The sequence below is a fragment of the Megascapheus bottae genome, chromosome 1, assembly GCF_031878675.1.
Source record: "Megascapheus bottae isolate mThoBot1 chromosome 1, mThoBot2.hap1, whole genome shotgun sequence".
NCBI classification, from domain to species: Eukaryota; Metazoa; Chordata; class Mammalia; order Rodentia; family Geomyidae; genus Megascapheus; species Megascapheus bottae.
Genome location: NC_143509.1, coordinates 26,249,151 through 26,272,938, shown reverse-complemented (window position 1 = coordinate 26,272,938; position 23,788 = coordinate 26,249,151). Strand labels below are relative to the sequence as shown.

The following is a 23,788-nucleotide window of genomic DNA, read 5'->3' as shown; positions in this document are numbered from 1 at the left end:
GGTTTCAGGAGGCTCAGCCAGGTGCCACCCACCAACTTTTCACAAGTTCTAGCCTGTCTTTCTTTTTCAATTATAGATTTTATGTTTTTATATTTTTTATCGACAAGGCAATGTATAGAGGGGTTACAGTTACATTTGCCAGGTAGTAGGTGCATTACTTCTCATGCATCGACACCCCATCTCATGGTTTTTCTGCCCATTTCGCTCCCTGCAGCCCCCTCGGTCTGTCTTTTTTTTTTTTTTGCCAGTACTCAGGGCCTCAGCACTGTCCTTGGACTTTCTCAAGGCTAGAGCTCTAACACTTGAGCCTCAGCACCACTTCAGGCTTTTTTCTATATATGTGGTACCGAGGAATCAAACCCGGGTCTTTGTGCATGCTAGGCAAGCACTCTATCACTAGGCCAAACTCCTGGCCTTGGTCTGTCTTCTTATCAAGGGGTACCTGTGCTCTGGTCTTGTAAGTCATGGGCATATACTGGCACCGACACTCACCAGGCCGTGGAGACCTCCATCGTAGCTGGGCGATAAGGCACCAGGGCCTCCTGCACGAGGCCACTGCGATGTCCCTGGAGGGGGCACATGAAACCAGGACAGGCAAGATGGGTAGGCACATGGGAACTCATGAATGGCCACTTGGCACCCCTGAATCCACCCAGCCTCAGATGAGTCCTGCCTCTCCCCTCTGGGGAACCCAGGGACAGATTTGGTTCTGGAGCCTGACTCCTCTCTGTCCTGCTCTGCCATGTCCAACTGCTCTGGGGACCCCAGACAGACCAGGGGTAAGCAGGAGTCCCAGGCTTCCAAGAGGACCTAGGGATATTTTATTTTTGTACTAACACTGGGGCTTGAACTCAAAGCCTGGGCAATGTCCCTGAGCGGTTTTTTTGCTCAAGGCTGTTGCTCTACCCCTTGAGTCACACCTTCACAATCCAGCTCTTGTATGGCTGAAGGACTTTCCTACGTGGACTGGCTTCAAATTCGAACCCTGAGAGAGCCTCATGCATGTTTAGGAATGCACTCTACCACTAAGTTACATTCCCAGCTCCTGGGGGGTTACTTTTAATTCATCAGTCTGGGTCTTCCAAAAACCTCATTTCCTCCTTCTCTTTGATACTGCAGATCTACTCAGCAGAAACCAGGCTGATCTACCCTTTGGTCAGTGTAGGCCACGGGCCTGGTATTACTGTGTGCCTTACAGGAACCTCATGGCTCCTGCCGTGTGAGGTATGGGCCCTGCCTCCCAGGGTCTTTGCTTGTACTGCCTAAATCTGGCTGGACTCCATTTCTATCTTGCTCCTACTATGGCAGTCTTGAGGCCACCTCCTCCAGGAAGCCTCCAGCAATGCCACCCATGTCCTGTGCCCCTGCCCCCCCCCCATACCTGCCAGGCCCTGAGGAGAGCCCACAGGAGTCGAGGGGCTAGGTGAGAAGTTATTGCTCGAGTGGTCCGGGGAGTAGATCTGCAGTGGCAGAGAGAATGTGAACAGGTAGTCAGCAATGCTGAGGGGGCTGCTGCCTGTCTCCATCCACCCCTGCCCGGGGCCCTGCTCACCGAGGCCAGTGCCTTCCCAAGGGCGTCCCCGGAGCTGCCGGCTGTGGTCCCTCGGGAGCCTGGGGAAGGAGGAGGTAAGCATAGTCCAGGCCTGGCCTGCAGACCAGGAAGCTGGGCCCGTGGCTATGTTTTTTACCCAACACTGCTTGTGGGGGTGGGCTGGCGTGAGCAACATGTGTGTACCCACTACATCCACCCGTGAAGTAGGAAGCCCAACAGGCTGTTTCTGTGACATCACAGGCCAGCACAACAGGGTGGCCAGACCGTGGCTCCACTGAAAACCATGTGGCCATACCCAGGAGGCTGTCACTGCCGGGTGGTGTGTGGCTGGAGGCGCTGCCATAGGCACTGGGGGCGGAGGGGAAGCTGGACACAGCTGGGAGGCCACCGTTGACTTCTCCATGCAGCTGGTAGCCCTGGAGTGAGATGGGGGAGAGGGGTAGGGAAGGGTTGGCAGAGGAGCCACTGGGAGCTGCCCAGCCTGCTGCCCCTTTGGCTGCTGCCCGGAATCTACCATGCGCTCGTGCTGGTGCAGGCCACCAAAGCTGCCACTACTGCTTGCAGAGCTGCTGCCAGACACCAGGGGTAGGGGGGATGAGCCGCCCAGCACGGGCCCAAACCCCGCCTGGCCGGGGCCGCTCCAGAGCTCCGCGGAGGGGTGCACACTGCCATCTGCACAGAGAGGGACAGTGAGTGAGGGTGGAGGGACTCACCCTAACCCCCACACTTGGCCAGCCCCACCTACCTGCCATATAGAAGGGGGCTGGGTAGGCGCTGCCAGTGGTCTTGGCGGAGGGGTAGGCGGCGTCTCTGCTGTAGTCGTCACCTGAGCTGGGTGGGCACACCTACAGCGAGAGGATGCAGTAGGGGTAGGTATACGGGCAGGGTCCCCCTCCTGGGCCCCATCCTTTCTCGTGCAGGCACCCCTGCACCTCAGCTGCCTCCCAGTGCTCAACTGCAGCCCTGGTGGCACCCTCATTTTCTCTACCCCACCTTTTTTCTTTGTCAGTTTTTGGGCTTGAACTCAGAGTCCAAGTGCTGTCTGTGAACTCTTTTCAAGGCTAGCACTCTACCACTTTGAGCCACAGCCCCACTTCTGGTTTTCCGGTGGTTAGTTGGAGCATTTCCTGTCCAAGCTGGCTTTGAACTGAAATCCTCTTGAGTAGCCAGGATCACAAGCGTGAGCCACCAGCATCCGGCTACCACTCCTTTTTGTACTCTGACCTCCTGCCTCCTTCCCATCAAATTCTTGCTTCCTGCAGCGGAGGCTTTGAGACTGGCTTTGCCCATAAATGCCTTGTCCTTTCTTCCTTCAAGCAAGCCTATTGACTTGAAGTCCCAGCTCCAGTGCCCTTAGCTCTTTGTTTAGAATTCTCTTGAGGATCCTGCCTGGACTTAAGCTGTTGGGCCCCAGAGCAGCTACAGCACAAGGATGCCCACTGTCAGCCCCTAGCTGTAAACAGGCTGTGCCTGAAAGCACAGTGTGGGGATCCACTGCTAATGCCTGTCCTGGCAAAGAATTGGACCTAACAGGGCAGGGTAAGGTTCTGCTGCCACTGCCTGTTCCCGCAGAGAAGTAGAGAGCAGGTTAGGAGTGTCAGCTGGGGAATCTTGGCAATCTCTTTCCTTCATGGCCATGTAAGTTTGCTGACTCCAGGCGTCATGCTAGATGACTTGTACATGAGTCCCTTGTGTAGGCCTGATTCTTCGTGTCCCTTCACCCATCACCTGACCCCAACCCCAGCCCAGTGACATCTCCCAAGTGAATCCACACCAAGGTTACCCGAGTGAATTCACCCCAAGGTCCCTTGGGTGCATGTGGCTGGCTGGTGGGCCTAGAGCCTCCTGGTGGCCAGTATGGGGGCCTGACTGGGAGGGTGGTGGTGAGCAGCTGGGAAATCTACCGAACTGTCTTTTCTTCCAGTGTGATTAAATCATAGGAGTGCGGCGCTGCAAGCCGAGGGCTCAGCACCATCTGCTGGGCCTGGCAGCTGGCCAACTACCAGGCATCGAGAGGGGAAGTGGGGACCAGGAGACCACAATCCCCCACCAGGACCTGCCTGGCCTAGCTTGCTGGCCTGAAGGACTTCCCTGACTCCTGTCCACACAGAGCCTGCAGGGAGCCCCCAGCACCTGGTCTGGTGCCCTCAAGATGTTTATAGCTTTGAGCATGAAGGGCCCTGTGACTTGGGGCCTAAGAGACAGTTGATGCCTGGGGTCCCCATCCCATCACTCACCGAGGAGGGAAGACCAGGTGGAACCTTCCGGACCTTCTTGGGCTGCGTGTCTATTGGGAGTGAGAATCGTTAGTGGTGTTACTGCCCTCTCCAACTGCCCAGGTGTGGCCAGCGCCCTGTGTTCTGGGGACATGTCACGACTGGAGGGGGTGGAGAAGCAGTCTCACTCCACTCCACACAGTTCTCAAACTTCCACTGAGAAACACAACTACAAACCGCTGGGGGTCAAAAAGTACAAACAAGGAACTGGGAGCGTAGCCCAGTGGTAGAGTGCTCACCTAGCATGCATGAAGCCCTGGGTTCAATTCCTCAGTACCACATACACAGACAAAAGCCGGAAGTGGTACTGTGGCTCAAGTGGTAGAGTGCTGGCCTTGAGAAAGCCCAAGGACAGTGTGCAGGCCCTGAGTTCAATCCCCAGGACTGGCAAAAAAAAAAAAAAAAGTGCAAACAAGTATTTAGAAGTCTGGAGGCAAGTTTCTTCCATCGAGATGAGGTATTAAATATTTGGGCATCCTTTATTGGAGGTCAGTGCCAGCCAATGCTGTCTCAACCACCTCCCAGCCAGCCTCAAAGTTCAGAGTGCATGTGAAGTCCTCTTGCTGGGCAGAACCTGTCCCCGACTCGCATAGGGCAGCAGAGCCCATGCCAACCCAGACCACCGCATGCTGCTCCGGCCTGTGGAGTGCTGAGATGTCACTTCTGTGCTTTCTTTCCCTCTGGCTACTTGGCTGTTTAAACCTTCCAAGCACAGCACTGAAGGGCTGAACACTAGCTGGGTTGGCTGGGCTCCATTCAAGGAAGCAGGGCAGTAGTAATCAAGTGAATTTAAACAGAAAGGTAAGAAAACCAGAGTGAGCGGTGGTCTACAGCCATGTGACCAGAGGCTTTTTTTTTTTTTTTTTTTTTTTTTGCCAGTCCTGGGCTTGAGCTCAGGACCTAAGCACTGACCTTGGGCTTTCTCAAGGCTAGAACCCTACCATTTGAGCCACAGCACCACTTCTGATACTGAAGAACTGAATCTGGGTCTTTGTGCCTGCTAGACAAGCACTCTTACCAGTAGGCCAAACTCCTAGCTTCTAGCTTGGTTTTCATGGAGACTCTGGGAATCAAAACTGCCTGAACCCTGAGGCTCTGCTATGTGTGCCCTTTCTGGTTTCTTGCCTCACCCTCTACCTTTGTGTTTGGAGTCCAGCAGGACCTGGGAAGTGGATTGTGGGTACCCGTTTTCATCTGAGACTAGGGGATGGGCACCTTTTCCCAAACAGCATTCTGTGTCCCTATGCTGACTCACCCAGAGTGCTGTCCGCAGCTCTCCGCCGAGGGTTGCTGGAGTACGAGGAGTAACACTGGGAGCTGCCCTTGATGCCACAGGGGGACAGTGGCCCCCCGGGACTGAGGCCTAGCTCACCTGGGAGGAAGCCACCCTGAGGATGAAAAGCACGGGATGTTGGGTGTGGCTGGTGTCCAGTTCCCAGGCCAGCCCCTGTAAAACCTGGTAACCAACTGCGGAGGTCAATGGCACTGTGGCCCTTGGGGCACAGGGCTCTTACTTCCAGGACATCTGCCCTGCTGTGTTCTAACTGAGCTGTGGCAGCCCAGCATCTTCCTAGAGAGGAAACCCAGTTGCGATGGCTGCCATTCAGGAACACATGTACTAGACACTGAGGTGTGCAGGTGCCTTGGAGGCAATGAAAGCTGCCTTTTTTGGGGGTTGGTCATGGGACTTGAACTCTGGGCCTGGGCGTTGTCCCTGAGCTCTTCAACTCAAGGCTACCGCTCTAACACTCTGAGCCACAGTGCCACTTCTAGTTTTCTCGTGGTTAGTTGGAGATGTCTCTCATGGACTTTTTTGCCTGGGCTGGCTTTGAACCGTGACCCTCAGATCTCAGCCTCCTGAGAAGCTAGGATTACAGCCACTGTGCCCAGCTCTTTCTCTTAACTTATAACTATGCTGGTAGGGAGTTGACAGGGACTGGGCTTTCTTCCTGGTCATCAAGGCCTACCTGGGTTACCACGCTATCCTATGGGCAGCCCCGGCTCTCTGCTGAACCTGAGCCTGGAGAGGCTCGGTGAGCAGCAAGGGCCTGGGGTTGGGAGACCCAAGCCAAGTTTTACTAATACCATGGGGTAGCCATCGAAGAGGTCTTGGGTCCTCTTTGAAATCTGAACCTGCTGGTTTTAGGGCAATGTGGGCATGCGACCTGCTGATCTAACAGGAGCGGCTGCTGCTCCTCTGCCTCAGGCACAGTGCATACAGACAGAGCAGCTGGGACAGGGCCTGAGACCAGGAGACTGGCCACCGAGGCTGGTGGCCTCTTGGGGTGATTAGTAAGCACAGGCTGACAAAGATACTGGAGGATCACCCCACACTACCACCTGACAGGTGCCCCACAGCCACTCACCTGAGTCAGACCACCGACCCCTGAGTCTCTCCCAAAGGTGGCATAGGCATTCCGCTCGCTGCCCTTGCCTAGAGGGATACAAGAAAGCACTGGAGCATACCCCTAGAAGGGTGCCTGTATGCAGCAGTGCCTGTGGAGACAGGCTTACACGAGGATGGGTTCCCAGTTTGGACTAAGTCAACCTGCAGCTTGCTCAGGACCAAGCCTTGAGCTTGGTTCCTCCTCAGCCTCTTGCTGGTATTGCCTGACCTTGGATAACCCTGGCCCTTCTTGGGCTGAAGTTTTTGCAGGTGCTGGGGCTTACTGCACCCCATCTGTTCCAGGGACGGGCCTGAGGTAGGATCCTTGGCATGGGAACTACAAAAAACCAGTAAGGCCCAAGGCCCCAGGTTTACAGCAAATAGCCTATCCTGCCCAGCTCATGGCCTGGCCAAAAGAGCAACAAAATAGCTCAGCCTTATGTAAGTCAGGGTCAGCTTGTAAACCCGCACCTCAGTCATGGTGAGCCAAAGTATGGCCCCAGAAATGCTGATTCTGATCAGTTGGCAAGGAAGGGCAAGTGAGGGACCAGAGGTGTGGCCCAAGAGGTAGAGCATCAGCTGAGAGTGAAGAACCTGAGCTAGAGTATGAGGCCCTGAGTTCAACCCAAGTAATGGTACACACACACAAACAGATGAGCCACACATTGGTGGCTCAAGCCTTAATCCTAGCACTCAGGAGGTTAAGATCTAAGGATCATATCTCCAAGCCAGCCTGGACAAAGACCAAAGGGCAGCTATGGCTCAAGTGGTAGAATGCCAGTGATAAGGCTAAGGAGCAGTGTCCAAGGCCTTGAGGCCAAGCCCTAGTATCACCACACAGCTGTCTTATTTTGTGTGTGACAGTCTTGCTTATGTCGACAGGAACCATGATCCTTCTGACTCCTGAGTGCTGGGGTGACCGTCTACCTGAGGACCTGGCTCCAGTTTGAGTGATGACAGCTAGATTTCTCAGACAAGGGCTGCTGAAGCCCAGGGTCCACCCACTCTGGGTGCATCACAATGACCCTGGAGAATGGGGATGAGAGACCCAGCCTGGCTGACTCCATTTGTGAAGTGAGGACACGGGACTGGGGCTGAAGTCCTTGTGGCTGTGTGTACTGGGGGAGGTAGGCAAAACGAGACTTAGCTGGGCTCTGGATTCTGCTGACCTCAAGCCACCCAGATTGCGATAGCCCAGCAGCCTTGCCACCCTCACCAAGTAGGAGGCCTGAGAGAGAGGCCAGGGAGAAGGAGGCATGAGAAGGGAACCCAGTGTCCCTCTCTGTAGGTGTGGAGGCAACCCTGGCTCAGGGTGGCCCTTACCTTCCTCTCTAGGAAATGGGGCTTGGGTTCTTGGTGGTGGGTGCTCAGCTGCACCCTATGCCCCAGCTGGATTCATGCCTTTAAGCCCAAGCTGCCTGTCAGGCCAGAGAACACTGTGCCCTCAGAGTCCTCAGTTTCCCTACTTGCCAGGAATACTGAGTTACTTAGTTCATACCCAGCACTCAGACCAGTCACATCTTAGTACTTCCATAGCCTACCCTCCAACCCCAGGGTCACAAGAGGAACGGCCCCTTGTGTCAGCTGCTCTACAGAGAAAAAGAGGCCGCAGTGGGGCTGGCTAGTAGAGGGAGGCACAACGCCACCACACCTTAAAGGTTCTGGCAGATCTCTATCCCGTAGGTGGTGGACACAGGCTGCAGAGGACCTGCAGAGCAGAGCCTGGACACGGGCTCCCACAGGGGAAGGCAAGCACTCTTGTCCAGGTAGAGAGTGCTGTCCACCTGCCTCAGCTATTAAATGCACTTACTTCCAAGCCCAGGTCCCAGGAATGTGGACGAAGACAGGCTGCTGTGGGACTCGCTGAAGTGGGCTCCTTCGCCGTAGGTCTGCAGGGTATGAATGTAGTGAGGGTGGGGGTCTCCAGACAGCAGGGCCACCCACACAACAACAACCTGACACACACTAATCAGACCCCCTTTAACTCAAGTTTTCTCACTCCCTGCGCAAGGGCATGCCTAGGTTGTAAGGCCTTGCAGGTGCTCCTCACCCTGCTGGGGTCGAAGGAGGGATTGTTCTGGTCATTGGCGTTCCAGGAGCCAGAGCTGGGCCGATCTTCAAGACCTAGGGAACAGGAAGGAGAGTCAGGGTCCCTCAATCCATCCAGATCTAGCTTCAACTTACGTCTCAGACTTGGGAGAAGTTTGTTAAGCTGGCCCAGCTGCATATGAGCTAGCCAGTGTCAGTGCCACAGCCAGTACCAACGCCAAGGTCCTGGGCATACAGGACTCAGTGTCCCTACAAGTCTGCAGCTCAGTAACACTTGTGCCAATAGCCTCTGCTACCAAACTCCGATCCTTTTGTCAAAGCCCCAGTCATTTTGCCTGCTCTGAGTTAGACCCTGAGTTAGACCCTTTAGGCCTTACTCTGATCAGTTTTATGTCTGGCATGCTTTCTTCCAACCTTTTTTTTTTTCTCCTTTGGCCAGTCCTGGGGCTTTCCTCAAGGCATGAGCACTGTCCCTGGGCTTTCCTCAAGGCCAACACTACAGCATTTGAGCCACAGCACCATTTCTGGCACTTTTATGTATGTGCTACAGAGGAATTGAACCTGGGTCTTTGTGCATACTAGTCAAGCACTCTACCTCTAGGCCAAACTCCCAGCCTCTTCCAACCTTTTGAGATGGCTTACTAGGGCCTCAGCAGATGGGAAAGCAGTGTTGCTGCTGACACAAGGGCAACTGAGAGCTGCCCACTATGTGGGGGGCTGGCAGCAGGGCACAGAACCTGCTTGGAGGGGAGCAAATGGAGGGATTCCAGGCTTCTCCTGAAGCCCGGCCTCATGAGAACAGGGCCTGTAGTCTGGCAGGGGTTAACCAGCCAGGGGATAAGGACCTTGTCCTGAGAGGCAGGGCAAGGCTGGGTGGGGCTCTTTATCTCTCCCACCACTCACACAAGAAACCGCCCAGGACTCCAGAGATGGCAACAGAGCTCAGCTCTTGGGAAAGGAGCAGAGTAGCCTTAGGAACCTCCCTGTACCCCCGCCTGGCCACGAGGGCTGCACCTCAGTTTCCCACCTGTGTACGTGGGTCATGTGTGTCCAGCCCAGGCCCTGGCTGCACCCCCCCCCCCCATGCACTGCATACCAGCGGCTCCAGCACCACCCTCCATTCTCCCTCCCCTGTTCTTCACACCAGAAACTTCTTTCAAATCACATCCTTCTATTTCCGTGCCTTTGTGTTAATCATTCTCCCTGGAGAACTGGTGCTTAATTGCTGCCTAATTTACATAATTATGCATATTAATCCAAAGCCAATGAATATTCATGATTTTGGGGAGGGGGTTGTTTCTAAATAAAAAATTTCCAATGTGATTTTGGTTATGGGGCTAGGATGTTGTTCTGGCATGTGTATGTGTGTATGTGTGTGTGGGGGGGTGTAAAATGGGGAGATGTCTCACAGCTGTCCTGTGTCACCTAGCCTAGGGTATCTTGACCTTACAGGGGCTCCTAATGAGGTACAGTTGGTGGGCTGAGCACCCTTGGGTCTGTGTCCCTCTGCCCACCCCACTGGCTGATTTCTCCACTCCTCCCCAGATGGGCTCCCACCCCATAGACACCCACAATACACCAGGATCCTCAAGTGGCAAATTATGGTGTTCCTCCCCAAGACAACTGGCAGGGCATGACTAAACAGTATTCAAACTCAGCACCCAGGGGCCTGGCAGTGGTGAGGGGTTCCCAAATGGCCCCAACAAAATGGACTTCTACTCTGCCTTTCCTGGAATCCCCTGGATTGGCCCTTGTTCTTCCCTTTCTAGAAAGAACAAAAACAGCAAGGCCCCTCCTCCACAACATTAATAGTTATTAAAATTGCACCCCTGATTAATTATGCATTTTAATAACCTATCATGAATATTCATAGCAGCACTTACTTGTCTACTAATTAAAACATACTAATATAATAGGAAGCTGCCATGGGAGTGTAATTCGTATGAGGCCCTCTCTCTCCACTGGAGGAGCAGTATGGAAGAGTGAGGCTGGTCCACAGCTGCCCAGGGCTCCACAATTCTAGCCAATGAGGAAGATGGGGTGCCCACTGCCCAGGGAGCTGTACTACCTCCATGCGTGGCAGAGAAGCCTCAGCTGCCCTGGCTTGGTATCAGGGAGGGAGAGGATTACCAAGGCCTCCACCAATCCAGTCAGGGCCCTGCAGCCCATGTGCCCATTCCCATTCTCCTGCAGAGCTTGGCAATCCTGGCTCACTGAATCAAGTCTTCCCTTGTTTGATCATGTTTGTGAAGCAAGTTTTCCTGGCAGAGTCCACTTGCACCCGCAATGCTTGCCGCAGTTCCTCAGCCACCATGGTAAAAAGAGGCCTCTGCTACCCACTTGCCCACTGTCGAGCTGGGTGGCCAGTGTTAATGAGGACTGCTAGCCTCCTCACACTTCAGCACTGGGGGCTCTGGCGAAACCCGCAGGAACTTCACTACTCCTCATTCCTGTGGTCTCAAACAGTTGACACCCCGGCATGCAGCAGATGCCACCTGGGCCTCAGGTAGCTTGATAGGGCTTTTACAAACAAAACCTGGGTGTCCTCTCTGCCAACATCTCCCCAAAGTGCCCGAGGCCCTCAGCCCTCACTACAAAGACCAAACTGACTCCATTGCTCTTTTCTTTCCCACATGTGAATTGGAGATGTGTGCCTCTGCCAAGGTCTGTCACACGGCCGGCACATCTGCTGCTTTGTCCCTCTTCAGGGATATCACCTTGACATCCTCTCCTAGCCGAGGCCCTAACTGGCTCCACAAACATTCATTTCATTCAGAGGTAACAACCACGTCTCCAAAAGAATATGCCACGACAACCACAAATTTCCACCTGCAGACACATGAGGCTAAAAAAAAAAGCTTCACAGGTGGCCAGTCGTCCAGAGAAGGAGCTTCCAGTTTTACATGGTTTTAGCTGGTGGAAAAGCTCCATGTTGCCAGTGATCTTGGCATCAGAGGTGCTTCATGAAGACAGACAGAACACAGCCACTTTGAGTACCCTAATGCTCCTCACTGGGGCGCCAGCCAAGATGGCACAGAAAATACTCAGAAAACATCTCTATCTGCACTGATGCAGTGCTACAACTGGATAGACTGTGAATACACAGCAGGCATTAAGTCGACAGGAGGTGCACAGGACCTGGGCAATCTGCAAGTCTGGTATTTGTGAAGCACCGGGAACACCCATGTGTACTAAGGGAGATTATAATCACCACCATCATGCTATTCCAAGGACTACACTTGGCACTGACCAGTTCTCAGCATCAACTGTTAAGACTTCGAAGCAGCAACAGGCTGTGTGTCAGCTCTTTCTGCCTCCTCCTAGCCTCAACCTCTAATTTTGGGGAGCACAGTACTAAGTACTACTCTTAACTCGCTTGCTCACAGCTAGGGAATGCCCTTCCACATGAGCCACATCTCTTGCTTTGCTTTTACGGGTTAACTGGAGATTGAATCCCTCAAACTTTTCTACATGGGCTGTCCTCAAAACAGTGACCCTCCAGGTCTCAGTCTCCTGTGTAGCTAGGATTGATTACATGCTTGAGCCAACTGCTCCAAATTCCAAGTTTCTTTCCTTTTTTTGGCGGGGGTGGGGTGTGGTGGGGTGGGGGGAAGGACAAGTAGAGGGGAGGGAAGGGAAGGGGGAGTATTTTGAATTCAGAGTTCTGGGCTCAGCTTTTCTGCGCATGGTTAGCATTCTACCACTTGAGCTATGTCTCCAGTTCTTAATTATAATCTGAAGGATCTAGAATGCTGGCCCACCACCTGGTATGTCTCCTCTGGGACCCATTTCTGGCCTCCTGGAAATATAGCTTGAATTTAGTATGAATCAGGCCTTTGCCAGGTCATTTTCTGTCCCTTTGGGCTACTACCTAAAGCTGCTTTTCCATCTGGACAATTCTTTCTTTTTTTAAAAAACAACTTTTCATTACATACCCAGGCTGGTGATGAACTCATAAACAAACCTCTGTCTTCTAAATACTAAGATCTACCCTTGAGCCAGTGGGTCCCTCAGCCTAACCAAGAATACCTGGGGTTTAGGGCTGTAGGAGAGAAGAGGCTGCAATCACTCTTGGAGCATCCAGAGTGACAGAGATCAGATTCCTGTTAAGTCTTCAGAAAAGAAACTCCAGCCTGAGGGCCTCCCGAATACACAGAGAAAGTCTGAGAGGGCTGGGAGTTTGGCCTAATGATGGAGTGCTTGCCTCGCATGCATGAAGACCTGGGTTTGATTCTTCCGTACCACATATATAGAAAAAAGCCGGAAATAGTGCTGAGGCTCAAGTGGTAGAGCTCTAGCCTTGAGAAAGTCCAAGGACAATGCTCAGGCCCTGAGCTCAAGCCCAGGAGTGGCAAAACAAAAAACAAAAACCAAAAAACAAAACACACACACACACACACACACACACACGCACAAAACAAAACAAACAAAACCCATTCCTCCAAGCTTAGAACTCCAATCTCTCTAACAACTTGATTGAAGGAAAAGACAAAAATTCAATGTAGTATCTGTCAGATAACAAAACTGCATTATTGCAACCAGTGGGAGAGAGCTAGGTGGTCCTCAAAGGAGAGGTGGCAGCCCTCAGTGCCCCAGTTACCACACAGGAGCTGGAGCTAGCAAATGAGGCCTTCAATGCTCAGTCCACAAAGAAGAAAAAAAAAAAAACTTTAAGCAGGAGGAGGTTAAGATAAAAGTAGGAGAAGAAAGACATCGATGGATACATATTGATTCCTTGTGAAGCAGGTTCCTCAGAGGGCCAATCAATAAAATAGATAAAGCAGGAGGCAGCAAAGCAAGGACAAAGGGACAGGAAGGAAAAGTAAGTGCTGGGACTGGACCCAGACTGCCTCCTGGGGCTCAGGCAAAATGACAGGCCACAGATTTTGTGACAATTCTGCTCTGGGAACGAGGAAGGAGCACCCACAATTTCAATAGCAAACACGTCTCTTTTGGTTGACCTGGTGGTACCCACTTCTCAGAGGCTGTTCCAAACAAGGGAAGGCATGGGCAGGTTGAGCAAAGCAAAGAACAGGACCACCACACACAACACAGCCCATGGCTGGTGCATCTGAGCTGCAGCTTCTGGGAGCAGACATTGGGAGGGGGGGGGACTCCATGAGAAGGCTGCTGTGCTCCTTGGGAGCTGGGATCCTTGGGAGGGAACCCAGAGACAGACCCTTGACGTGGTCCTGCCCACCGCTCTGAATGGATCCATGGGGGTCACGATAAAGACGGACGGACGGATGGATGGATGGGCCTATCTAGAATTGACAGCCAGTGCCAGGCTAGCCAAGAGGGTGGAGAAGGCCCGCTCTTAGCAGGCCAACTGCCACTTGCCTGGGGTGGGTATCTGTGGTTAATCCCCCACCCCCTATCCCTGCTACCAAGATCTAGAAATAGCAGCTAAGGTCACAAGATGCAGAGAGGACTTCTGGGCTGAGCATAAAGACAGGGTACCACAGAAAATGCAAATCTATTCACATCGAATCCTCTCTCTGCGAATACGTGACCAAGGGACACAGTCCAAACACCAAGAAAGATTTCCCTGAGTTTATTGTGGTGACGCCTGAATCTTGATGCTTTATTATTTCTTTTTGCTCTACCCCACCAAACAAGCATGTGGAGGACTACGATTGTTGTATATATAGAGTGCTTACACACCAACAAGACTCATGCAAAGTGGGGATAAGGGCACTACAGGAGGCAGCACGAGACAGCTGGACTGAAACCTGGAGTTTCAGCTTCCTTGCTGGTACAGCAGGGTTAACTACAACTTTGAATTCAGCCTGTGAGCATTGGGAGTTCTCAGGCCATCACCTAGCAATGCATGCAGAGCTCAGAAAACAGCCGTGTGTACTGATGCTATGCAGTTCTTAAAGAGCCGATCCCTCAGCAATGGAAAGGAACTTCCCATTTGCACAGCAGAGAGAATATGCCAGCGTTAGGGTCAGGAGTGATGGGAGAGATGGGGAGTAAGTGCAATGTGAGTGGTTATGACTCCACAGGGATAAAACCACACAGAACATCAGCCTAAATACACATGCAATACAAGCAGTGCCCGCGCCACCCTTGCTTGCATCTTGCTGTATGGCAGACACACAAGTGGTCACCCAGGGAGTATCGGTCCTTCTCATACGCTTCTCTGCATCTTCCTGCAACTATGGTTTTTAAATTAAAGTGCTTAAGAGTAAGGGGAAATTTATCCAGGAAGTAGCCCATGGGCTTGAGGTCATTGCCCAACTCCCACTGGGTGGACCACCAAGGCCCTTCTCCTGGGTCCTTGGTTCCAGAGTGGCAGTAGGTGGGAAGATGCCACCCCGGGCCCTGTGTCCAGACCCGCTGCATTGCTGTGAGCAGGGCAGATGACCCTTCTGTAGACAGGAAAACGTGGGAGTGTAAAAGTGACATTATCCTGCAAGTGGTATGCCTGTCTGGTACCCGTTTGCGAGGAACGGGTGGCTCAGGTCTCTGTGTCCTTGATGCCCCTAGGGCTCCTGGCACTATCTGCTTAGAACTTTACAATGGGGTAGCAAGATACAGACCACTACACCTATACCCCCAGAGCAAGAAATGACCCTGACAGGCTTCCCCACACCCTGATGCCTGAGTATAAAGGCCAGGAGCAGGCAGGGCCAGGCAGATGGGAACCATGAAAACCAGTCTACAATGTTCATAGGGCCCAGTTCTGCTAGCCAGGGCCCAGTAAGTCACAGGCCTTGGGCCTATGCCTGTACTGTGGCTCTGAAAAGTGGAGATGTTAGCCTTGGCTGCAGAGTCTAGGGGGCAAATGGACAGTGGCCTAATCCTGCCTGAGGCTAGGAGCCTCTACCTAACGGTATTGGGGGCTGTTTATGGCAATGGGGGCCTGTGGGGATTTCCATGTCCCTGGGAGTCCAAGTCAGCTCCACAGTCACTTCCTCCAATACAGCGGAAGGCCGACAGGCCAGGGACTGATGGCCTTCCTTTGGGGGTGGGGTGTGCAAATATTCAAACCCCTATCCCAGGGCCACAGGTCACCATCAATGGGCCTCAGAGGTCACCATAAGACAGAGCTCATTCTATTCTTGTGTTGGGAAGGACACAGCTGGGGAGGCCCCGATTCCAAGCCCCTAGTAAGACACTCAAGGCCGTGAAGACAGCCAGATGTGCTGGCAACAAGCATCTGTCCATAGCCAGGGTGGGCTCCAATTTGAAGGATGATCTCTGCCCCACACCCTCTGTGGCTCTCTACAGTCCCATGAGGAAAGGAGCCTACGTGACCAGGCCTTCATCACCTGGCCCCATCCCAGTCATCCCATCACAGGCTCCCCCTGCCCTCTTGAGCCTACTTCTCACAGGGATTCACTCCCCTCCTCTGCTCCTTGGCTCTGCGTTCTGCCTGGATACTTTCCCCCAGCTTTGGTTTTATGGCTGGACCCCATTCAGGCTGGGCTACCCCAAATGCTTGCTATCAAGTTTGAAACGGATGCTATCTAACAAGGGTCCCCATCTTGCTGTCCCTGGCTGGTCACCATTGCACACACTGACTGACTGTCAGTGCTGAGGTCCAATCCCAGAAACTAGGGTGAAAACTAGGGTGGCCCAGCAGTAAGGTAGTAGGCACAGCGAGTGGCTAATACCTCCTGAAATACAAGCAGCACGGCAAGACAGATTTCAATAGGACTTACAAGATGGGAGGGTTAGCCAATCACGCCTGTAATCCTAGCTACTTAGGAGACTGAGATCTGGGGATCATGGTTCATAGCCAGCCCCAGCAGTAAAGACTCTTGTCTCGAATCACTAGAAAACCAGAAGTGGTGCTGTGGCTCAAAGGGTAGGGTGGTAGCCTTGAGTTGAAGAGCTCAAGGACCAAAGTTCAAGCCTCACAACTGACTCCCCCCACCTAAAAATAATGGGAGGGTTGGATGAGGGCTTCAGTTTCCCCATGGACAGACTGCATGTGACAAGGCCTGAGCCCCATCCATGCATGGATGTGGGCATAGCGTGGTACCCAGAGCAACCTTCACCCGGTCCCAACCCAACTCAGGTCAAGATGTGGGAACACCATGCTGTCCGTTGGGGCACTCTTTGGCTTGTGGTCCCCACGCCACAAGTGCACGCCCTCCCCACTGACTTTTGTCCTGCAGGATACAGTCTACAGCTGACTCTCCACACAGTCCTACCTGAACCTCCAAACTGGGCTCCAGCCAGGGAGGCAGGCCGGCCCTTTCCGTTGGCCACGGGCAGCGGGAACATCTGCAGGCGACAGAGAAGGAGAGCGGTGAGGACAGGCTCCAAGAACAAGCCCATGCTTCTCAGCGCCTCAGAGAGGCAGAGCTCAGGGATGCTGGGGACTGAGATCTTCCACCCTCGACCTCAGACCCGAGGCCTGCTATCCCTTGAAGTTAGGTATACCTACAGTAGCTGCAGCTTGGGGTGAGGTCACAGCAGTCCTGGCTGCTGGTATGTCCGCCACAGCCCACCAGGTCATAATGTCCAGGACTTCAGCTCCCCGTTTTGTGCTGGGGTGAGAGTGGGTCTAAATGTAACCTGATTAGGCAATGAGCTGTGGAGGCCAAGGGCTGCAGCTCATGGGGTCCAACTATGCAGTTTTCCTTCATCTTCAGCTTAGAAAAGTAAGGTGTCAGAAACCGGGCGACAGGAGCTCATTCCTGTGATCCTAGCTACTCAGGAGGCTGAGATCTGAGGATAGTAGTTCAAAGTGAGTCGGGCTACAAAATTCCAGGAGACTTTTTTTTTTGGCCAGTCCTGGTGCTTGAACTTAGGGCTGGAGCCCTGTTCTTGAGATTTGTCAAGGCTAGCACTCTACCACTTAGCCACAGCACCACTTCCCACTTTTTCTGTGTATATGGTACTGAGGAATTGAACCCAGAGCACACTCCACTAGGCCACACTCCTGGCCCCAGGAGACTCATCTCCAAAGAACCTCCAGAAAACTGGAAGTGGCACTGTGGCTCAAGTGGTAGAGCACTAGATTTGAGCTGAAGAGCTTAGGGACAGTGCCCAGGCCCAGAGTTCTAGTTCCATGACCCACAAAAACAAAAAAGAAACAAAAAAGAAAAAAAGAAAAGGAAAGTGTTGGTGTTCAACAGGTGGAAGAAGAAGAGGCTCGGGGCTCAAATGCTCAAGGCTGGGCCTATGGAAGCTGGTGTGTAAGGACCATAGGTCGGGGTAAAACAGCCCTTGTGTGGCCTGGGCAGGCATAGTATGACACAGGTCATAAGAGGAAACTGGCCTGGGCTTCGTTAGGTGGAGTGCTTGCCGAGCATGCATGAAGTCCTGAATTCAATTCCTCAGGACCACCCACAGAAAAAGCTAGAAGTGGTGCTGTGGCTCAAGTGGTACAGTGGTAGCCTTGAGCAAAAGAAGCCCAGGGACAGTACCTAGGCCCTGAGCTCAAGCCCTAGGACTGGCAAAAAGAAAAAAAAAGGTACCTTAGGCCCAAGTAGGGGCAGAGCCCAGAGGGAGCTGGATACTTTATGCCAAGTATCTGACGTCCAACTGACACTGCAGTTATCCCCAATGCCAAGGCCAGGAGGCTGCCATCCACTGCCCCCAACCCACTTGGCTCACTCAGGGTGCTAAGTCCCTAATGAGTAAAAAGCTTAGCAGTATTAACTCAAGGACCCATCATCAACAAACCCTTGGGCCACAGAAAAAACAAAGCCTATCTCTGTTCTGCATCATGAGGCTGCTCCAGTCACTCCAAGCAGGGCCCAGATAACTTTAGGGGCTGCTGGGAAAGAGCCAGCCCCCATCCCCAAACTCCCAACACCTTTGAGCCAACTAAGCAGTTGTGGGCCCGGGACCCCCACTAGGAATTGGACCTAGGAAGCAGACTGGTCTCCACCCTCATTCTACAAAAGAAGAAACTGGGTCTGGCAAGCGAGGCTGGATATGTCTCACTCCAAGGAATAGCCAAGCTATACCAAGTTATAGATGGTTTCAATTCAGTGCACATCCCCTCACACAGACACAGCCAGTTTCCCAAGGTCAAATCCCAATGGGGAAACTGAGGCTTGCAGCCTTGAGGAAGTGGTTGATTAGTACTCCTTCCCGTTTCATCCTTGAGTGCCAGGTTACACTGATTTGGTATTTGCCTGGAGGGTACTGGGAACTATCCCACGGGCTCCACAAGCTTCCTGAGCAGCCTACCTCTACCCTATACCCCTTAGTTTCCTCTTTTGTCAAATGCACTCAGGTCAGGGTGTGGCCATGTGGAAAGGGCTACAGACAGACCTGTGCACACCACGGAGCGAGTGCTGGTCACCTTCTGCCCCACAAGTGTGTTCCTCAGGCCCAGGGACCATCCAAGACCCATGTAGGGGGTTTCCAGGACACCCAGCCCACCATCATGTGTCCTTCTTCAGCTAAGGAAACTCAAGTCTAGAATCAGACCCTAGTGAGATTCTAACAGGAGAATGAATATACACACATATATACACACGTGCCTCTTCTGCCTCCTATGATCCTGGCCCAGGGAAGAGCTTTCTTTGTCTGTCATGCATGGCTCAACCCAAAAGGTCTTGCTTGAACAAATAATTTAACTCCCTGTTGCTAAGGTAAGCTGCACAGGCAACGGTGGGGGTTCCAAGGAGTAATGGGTGTGGGTCACAATCTTGTTCAACCCCAAAGAGGGTCACACTCCAGCACTTCGTGAGGCTTAGGAGCGGGGACCCTCAGAGAGGCAAGTTCCTCACTTTCAGCCTCTCAGCTGTGCCACGTCCTGCTGGGCTGGGCTAGCCTGCACGAGCGTTTGTATGGGAGGCACTCTGGGGGTGACTGCTCTCTTGAGGGTAAACCTACACCCTCAAGCTGGTGTGTTCTGGCCCATTAGGCTGTGACCTGTCAGTTTAAAAAAAAAAAAAAAAAAAAAAAAACCATAAAAAAACAAAAAAAACTGAATTGTACCTCTGGTTACTCAGCCAAGGAGGCAAAAATAAAACAGCTCTTAAAAATACCAGCATGGTCCTTCCGGAACCTCGGCCACTCTGTCGCGTGGGTTGTTTTTCTGCAGGGTGGCTGGTGCTGTTTCGGTTTGGGGACTTTTATTTTTGACAGATCTTAGGGGCCTGGGCTATCAACCAGGAAGAGCTCAATTCAGACTGAAAGTACCTCTCCTCAGTTGTTTCAGACCAAAATGGAGTTTGGGAGAAGAGGCAGGACTTAGGGAATTAGCCACACTTCAGTGAGAAGGGAAAAAAACCATGGTCCTGGGGCATGAGGGAGATCTCACTGTACCAATGGGTAAACTGAGGGGCCTATGCCTTCCAGATGCCCACCAGCTCCCAGTAATTGAGGGAGTTTTGGTTTCTCTGCCTTGCTAGGCCAGTCTGGGCTGCTACTTTTCTAAACCACCCCATCTCTGAGCTCTATCCACACAGCTGGAAAACAGACAATTCAGGGCCCCTTTGACCACCTGGGGAGGGTGTCTCTCCCCAACCATGACCTTGACTATACACTAACAGGGTTTGTGAACAAGGCCCCACCTCTAGGCGCAGCTCTACCCACAAATCCCCACTCACTCATACGGGGCTCATGGTCCCTCCACTCAACCCTGCCTGCCAGTAAGTGTGACCAACTGAGAAATCACTCTGTATCCTCTGCCACAGGCTGAAGTCCCCAGGGTGGGCTGGCTCAGGACTGGGCCAGCCTCTCTGCATGTCCTTCTCGGCATTTGGGATGGAGCAAACAGCCCCATTTTTGAGGAGACCCTCAGACCACAATGGCTCATACAGTCAAGCTAAGGTGGGGTAAGCCCAGCTCCCCACTCCCCACTCCCACTACTGTTCTGTTCATTCTTTGGCTGGGCAAAACTCTCCAGTTACACACTCATGGGAGGTGTCAGCCTTTGGAGAAGGGAACCCTAGCTCTACCCATGGAGCCTTCCATCCAAGCAAGCTGGAGGCCCAAACACTTTCAGACTCACAGATGCTTCTTCCCTCCTGCAAATCTTGCCAGTGAACCCAGAGAGCAGGAGGCAGACAGGGGAGGCTGGCTGGCTCACCATGCTGAAGTCCAGGAGGTCGCTCAGTTCCTTGTCTGTGCCCACAGGCGCCATTCTCTGAGACTGGTTCATCCTCCAGCAAGGGCCTGTGCAGGAACTGGGGTGGCTCCCCCAGGTCTAGAGATGGCCCTGCAAAACAAAACCCAGAGGAGTGGACACAGGTAGGGATGAGTGACATGCACACATGAATGAGGGGAAAAAAAGGTTACAAAAAGTCTGACCCAAGAGGATTGTGGGGAATAGGTGAGTTTGGAGTCTAGGGGAATCCGGAGGGAAGGGTCCAGGGATGCTGGGATGCCCATTGGGTGCCACAGGGAGCCTGAACAATGGGAGAGGGGTGTCAAATATAAAAGCCCTCAACTCCTTCGGTGACCACCAGAGAATCAAATTGTACAATTTAAGTGGGATGTAGGGTTCCCAGATTCTCATTTCCAATCGTGTTCAGACTATACCACCAACCTAGCCCCTAGAGAGGAGGGACAGTCGAGGTCCAGTTCCCAGGGACTCTCACTGGACTCTCCCCTCACCCAGCAGCTGTCCGTGCATAGTAAAGAACCTGGTTACCCCCAAATCCAATGAGAAATAAATCCACAAGTCAGAAAACTGGGAGGTGCCACTGCTGGCTTTACAACTTGAAGCAAGGAGAATTTGATCAGGGGACCTGCTGAGCTTCCCTTCACATGAACCCCTCCCCCACAGCCAACTAAATTCAGGAGGGAAAAAAAAAATCAGAGGTTGTTTTATTGTCATGATATATCCGGCAATTATTTTTAAGCAACTTTGAAAACATCCTTTGCTTCCCCACCCCTAGAGGAGGGGGGAGTTCCAAGACCAAGGATTCTCCATGCCGTCCCAAGGGGGCTCCACTTTGGGATGGGGGAAGGGGTTCCACCTGCCAGGCCCCATCCCACCCCAAGAGAAGGAGTTAAGAGCAAGAAGGCCTCCCTTCCAAAAAGGACTTTCTCCAGGATTCCCCTGGGGGCAGGGACTGCCAGAGAACCCGTGAAGGCTGGGGGGGGGAAGAGGGAGACCCAACTTCAAAACCAGAGGAACCCCCTCTCTTTGTTTGCCAACTCCAGCACCGGGTGTGAAACGGACGCCCCGTCGCACCCCCTCCCTGGCTACGTGTCTATCTCTCTCTCTCTCTCTTTTTTTTTCCCTTTTCGAAGGGCGTGTGAAACTTAACTTTTTTTTTTCTTTTTCTTTTGAGTAGTACGAAACCGCACTTTTATGTGGGGTTAGTGGAAACCGATGTTTCAGGCCGAACTTGAGGGAGGACTGAAACAGGGCTTTTCTTTTCTTTTTTTTAAGAGAAACTCAAGATTTCTGGGGGGGGGGGGAGGTGGTGGTGGAGGTATCACAGGACCTTAGGGGAGGGGATGAGTGGCAGGCTGGAGAGGTGTTTGAAAACCACTTGGTTTCATCTTTTATGGGGGGAGGGGAGAAGGCTGGACGACCCCCCCCCCCCCCCGTCCCTCCCCACCCGCCTCCTTTCCCCCCCGGGGGCAGCCGGTGCGGCCCGGGAACCCTTTGAAGCTTGCCGCGCCACCGCGGTGTCCTCGACCCCGGGCCGAGCCGCGCCGCACCCCGGCATTAACGCGGAGCAGATGTTCCCGCCCGGCCCGCCCCCAGCCCCCCAGCCCCGGCCCAGCACCCTCGACGTGCGGGGAGCGCGCGGTGGCACCTTCCCCGGCGCAGACAAAAGGACCTTCCTCTTACCCCCACCCCTCGCTGCCCCTCCAAACTCCCCACCCCGGCCGGGCCCCTCCCCGGGGAGGGGGGAGAGGCGGGGGGGAGGGGGGACGCCCCGGGATCCCCCCCCCCACGCTGCGGCCGAGGGAGCCCCCCGCCACCAAGTTGGACAACCCTGTCGGGCGCCCCTCCGCGCGCCGGCTCCCGGGCGGCTCAAAGTTTCCCAAGTGCGGGCGACAGGGGGGCGGCGCGGGGCCCTCCACGTCGGCCGCCCCCCTCCGGCGCGCAAAGTTGGAGAACAATGCCTCCAGGGCCGGCCCGCCGCCCCCGACCGCCCGCCCCGCGGGACGCGCACCGCCCGGCGCCGCGGCTCGGGCCCCACCGCCACCCCGCGTGGGCCGGGGCGGAGGGGGGGGAGGAGGGAGGCGCCGGGGCCAACTTTGCACAAAGCGGCGGGGGTCCCGGGCGCGGCTCCACGACCGTCGCGCGCTCCTCCCGCCCACCCTCCCCCAGGGTCTCGGCACGCTCACCTGCTCAGCTCAACCCCGCACGCGGAGCACGGGGGGGCGGCGGCATGAACTGGCCCCCCCCCCGGACAAAGGGGCGGCACGGCCGAGCCCCCGAGGGTCGCGCGCGTGGGCGGCGGCGGCGGCGGCGCGCGTGGCCCCCTTCCTCCCCCTCCACGCCGCGTCGTCGGTCCCGCGCGGCCAGTTAGGGAGGTGGGGCAGCGCCGTGCGGTGGCCGCGGTGCCTGCCGCCCGCGTCGGGTCCGGCTCCGCTCCGGCCCGCTACACCCGCAGCCGCCGCCGCCGCTGCCTCATCTTCCTGCGGCGGGAGACATGTTCCGCCCCCCGCCCCGCGCCGCCTGCGGGGCTCCGCCCCGGATAGGGCCCGCCCATAGACAAGTCCCGCCCCCTTCCGCGCCCCGCCCGGCTGTACGCCAGGGATCCCTCCGCACCGCCGGCGCAGCCCAAAAAGACTCTCACCAGTTCCGAGCACCCTCCAGGAGGACCTGAAGCTCCGAAGTCTCCTCGGTCTGAGACTGGGTGCGTCCCGGGTAGAGATATGACTTCCAAGGCCTGGGGAAGAGGCAGGGACTATCTCCTTGCGCGGAGGGGTACGCAAGCGGAGCGCATCGTGTTTGACGCAAGCGGGAAGAACCGTGAGATTGAAAGATGAGACACAGTGAGAAGGACCAATCGGAGGACGCGGTGCTATGATTGGTGGCATGTTCTAGCCATTCGCAAGAAGGTCCCGCCCCACTTTGTTCCCGCCCCAGAGAGGGGCGGGACCCTTTGGAAGAGAGTCCGCGAGAAGCGAGGGAGGGTGGGGCGGGGAGCACGGGGGTGGGGAGGGAAGTAGTGGGATTTTACTCTGCGTTTGGCGTAACCGCCCGCTCGGTTGCGTTGCGTTGGTCGTCTTTGCGTTTCTGGGGTTGACGCTCCATGTTGTGTCCCGCGAGCGTGCGCATTTGGCCCGGAGTGATCATCGAATGCATACTAACGGAGGGGAAATGGAGTTTCTGGGTCCCAGAGCCCCGCGAGGATCCTAGGCTGTCGGTGTTTTGTTTTGTCTTGGGTTTGTTTTTGTTTGTTTGCTTTGTGTTTGCCGGTCCTGGGGCTTGAGTTCTGGGCCCAGGTTTGCTCCAGGCTAGCGCTCTACCACTTGAACCACAGTGCTCCAGTGTTTTCTGAGTAGCTTATTGGAGGGAAGAATCTCCCGAGGCCTTTCCTGGCCAGGCTGGCTTCAAATCACCACGACCCTCACATCTCACAGCCTTCTGAGTAGCTAGGTTTACAGGCATGAGCCACCAGTCCCCAACTA

At 54.3% G+C, this 23,788-nt stretch overlaps 1 protein-coding gene across 8 annotated transcripts in view; it reads right to left on the bottom strand.

The window, feature by feature from the left end:
• Tcf3 (transcription factor 3) overlaps positions 1 to 23,031 on the bottom strand; it is a 30,809-nt gene extending 7,778 nt beyond the window's left edge. For 7 of the 8 annotated variants that reach the window (XM_090339026.1, XM_090339050.1, XM_090339065.1 and 4 more), the window contains exons 1-14: positions 22,496 to 22,815; positions 20,274 to 20,402; positions 16,429 to 16,501; positions 8,265 to 8,338; positions 8,025 to 8,103; positions 6,195 to 6,262; positions 5,084 to 5,216; positions 3,790 to 3,839; positions 2,298 to 2,397; positions 2,067 to 2,224; positions 1,848 to 1,968; positions 1,553 to 1,611; positions 1,382 to 1,460; positions 493 to 566 (exon numbers count right to left, since the gene is read on the bottom strand). In XM_090339026.1, the coding sequence (XP_090195152.1) occupies positions 493 to 566; positions 1,382 to 1,460; positions 1,553 to 1,611; positions 1,848 to 1,968; positions 2,067 to 2,224; positions 2,298 to 2,397; positions 3,790 to 3,839; positions 5,084 to 5,216; positions 6,195 to 6,262; positions 8,025 to 8,103; positions 8,265 to 8,338; positions 16,429 to 16,501; positions 20,274 to 20,345 (1,140 nt within the window). In that variant the 5' untranslated portion in view covers positions 20,346 to 20,402; positions 22,496 to 22,815. Of the gene's footprint in view, positions 1 to 492; positions 567 to 1,381; positions 1,461 to 1,552; positions 1,612 to 1,847; positions 1,969 to 2,066; positions 2,225 to 2,297; positions 2,398 to 3,789; positions 3,840 to 5,083; positions 5,217 to 6,194; positions 6,263 to 8,024; positions 8,104 to 8,264; positions 8,339 to 16,428; positions 16,502 to 20,273; positions 20,403 to 22,495; positions 22,816 to 22,950 lie in introns of those variants that run through there. The other variant, XM_090339035.1, reaches the window with a different exon arrangement.
• Positions 23,032 to 23,788: the final 757 nt, after the last annotated feature.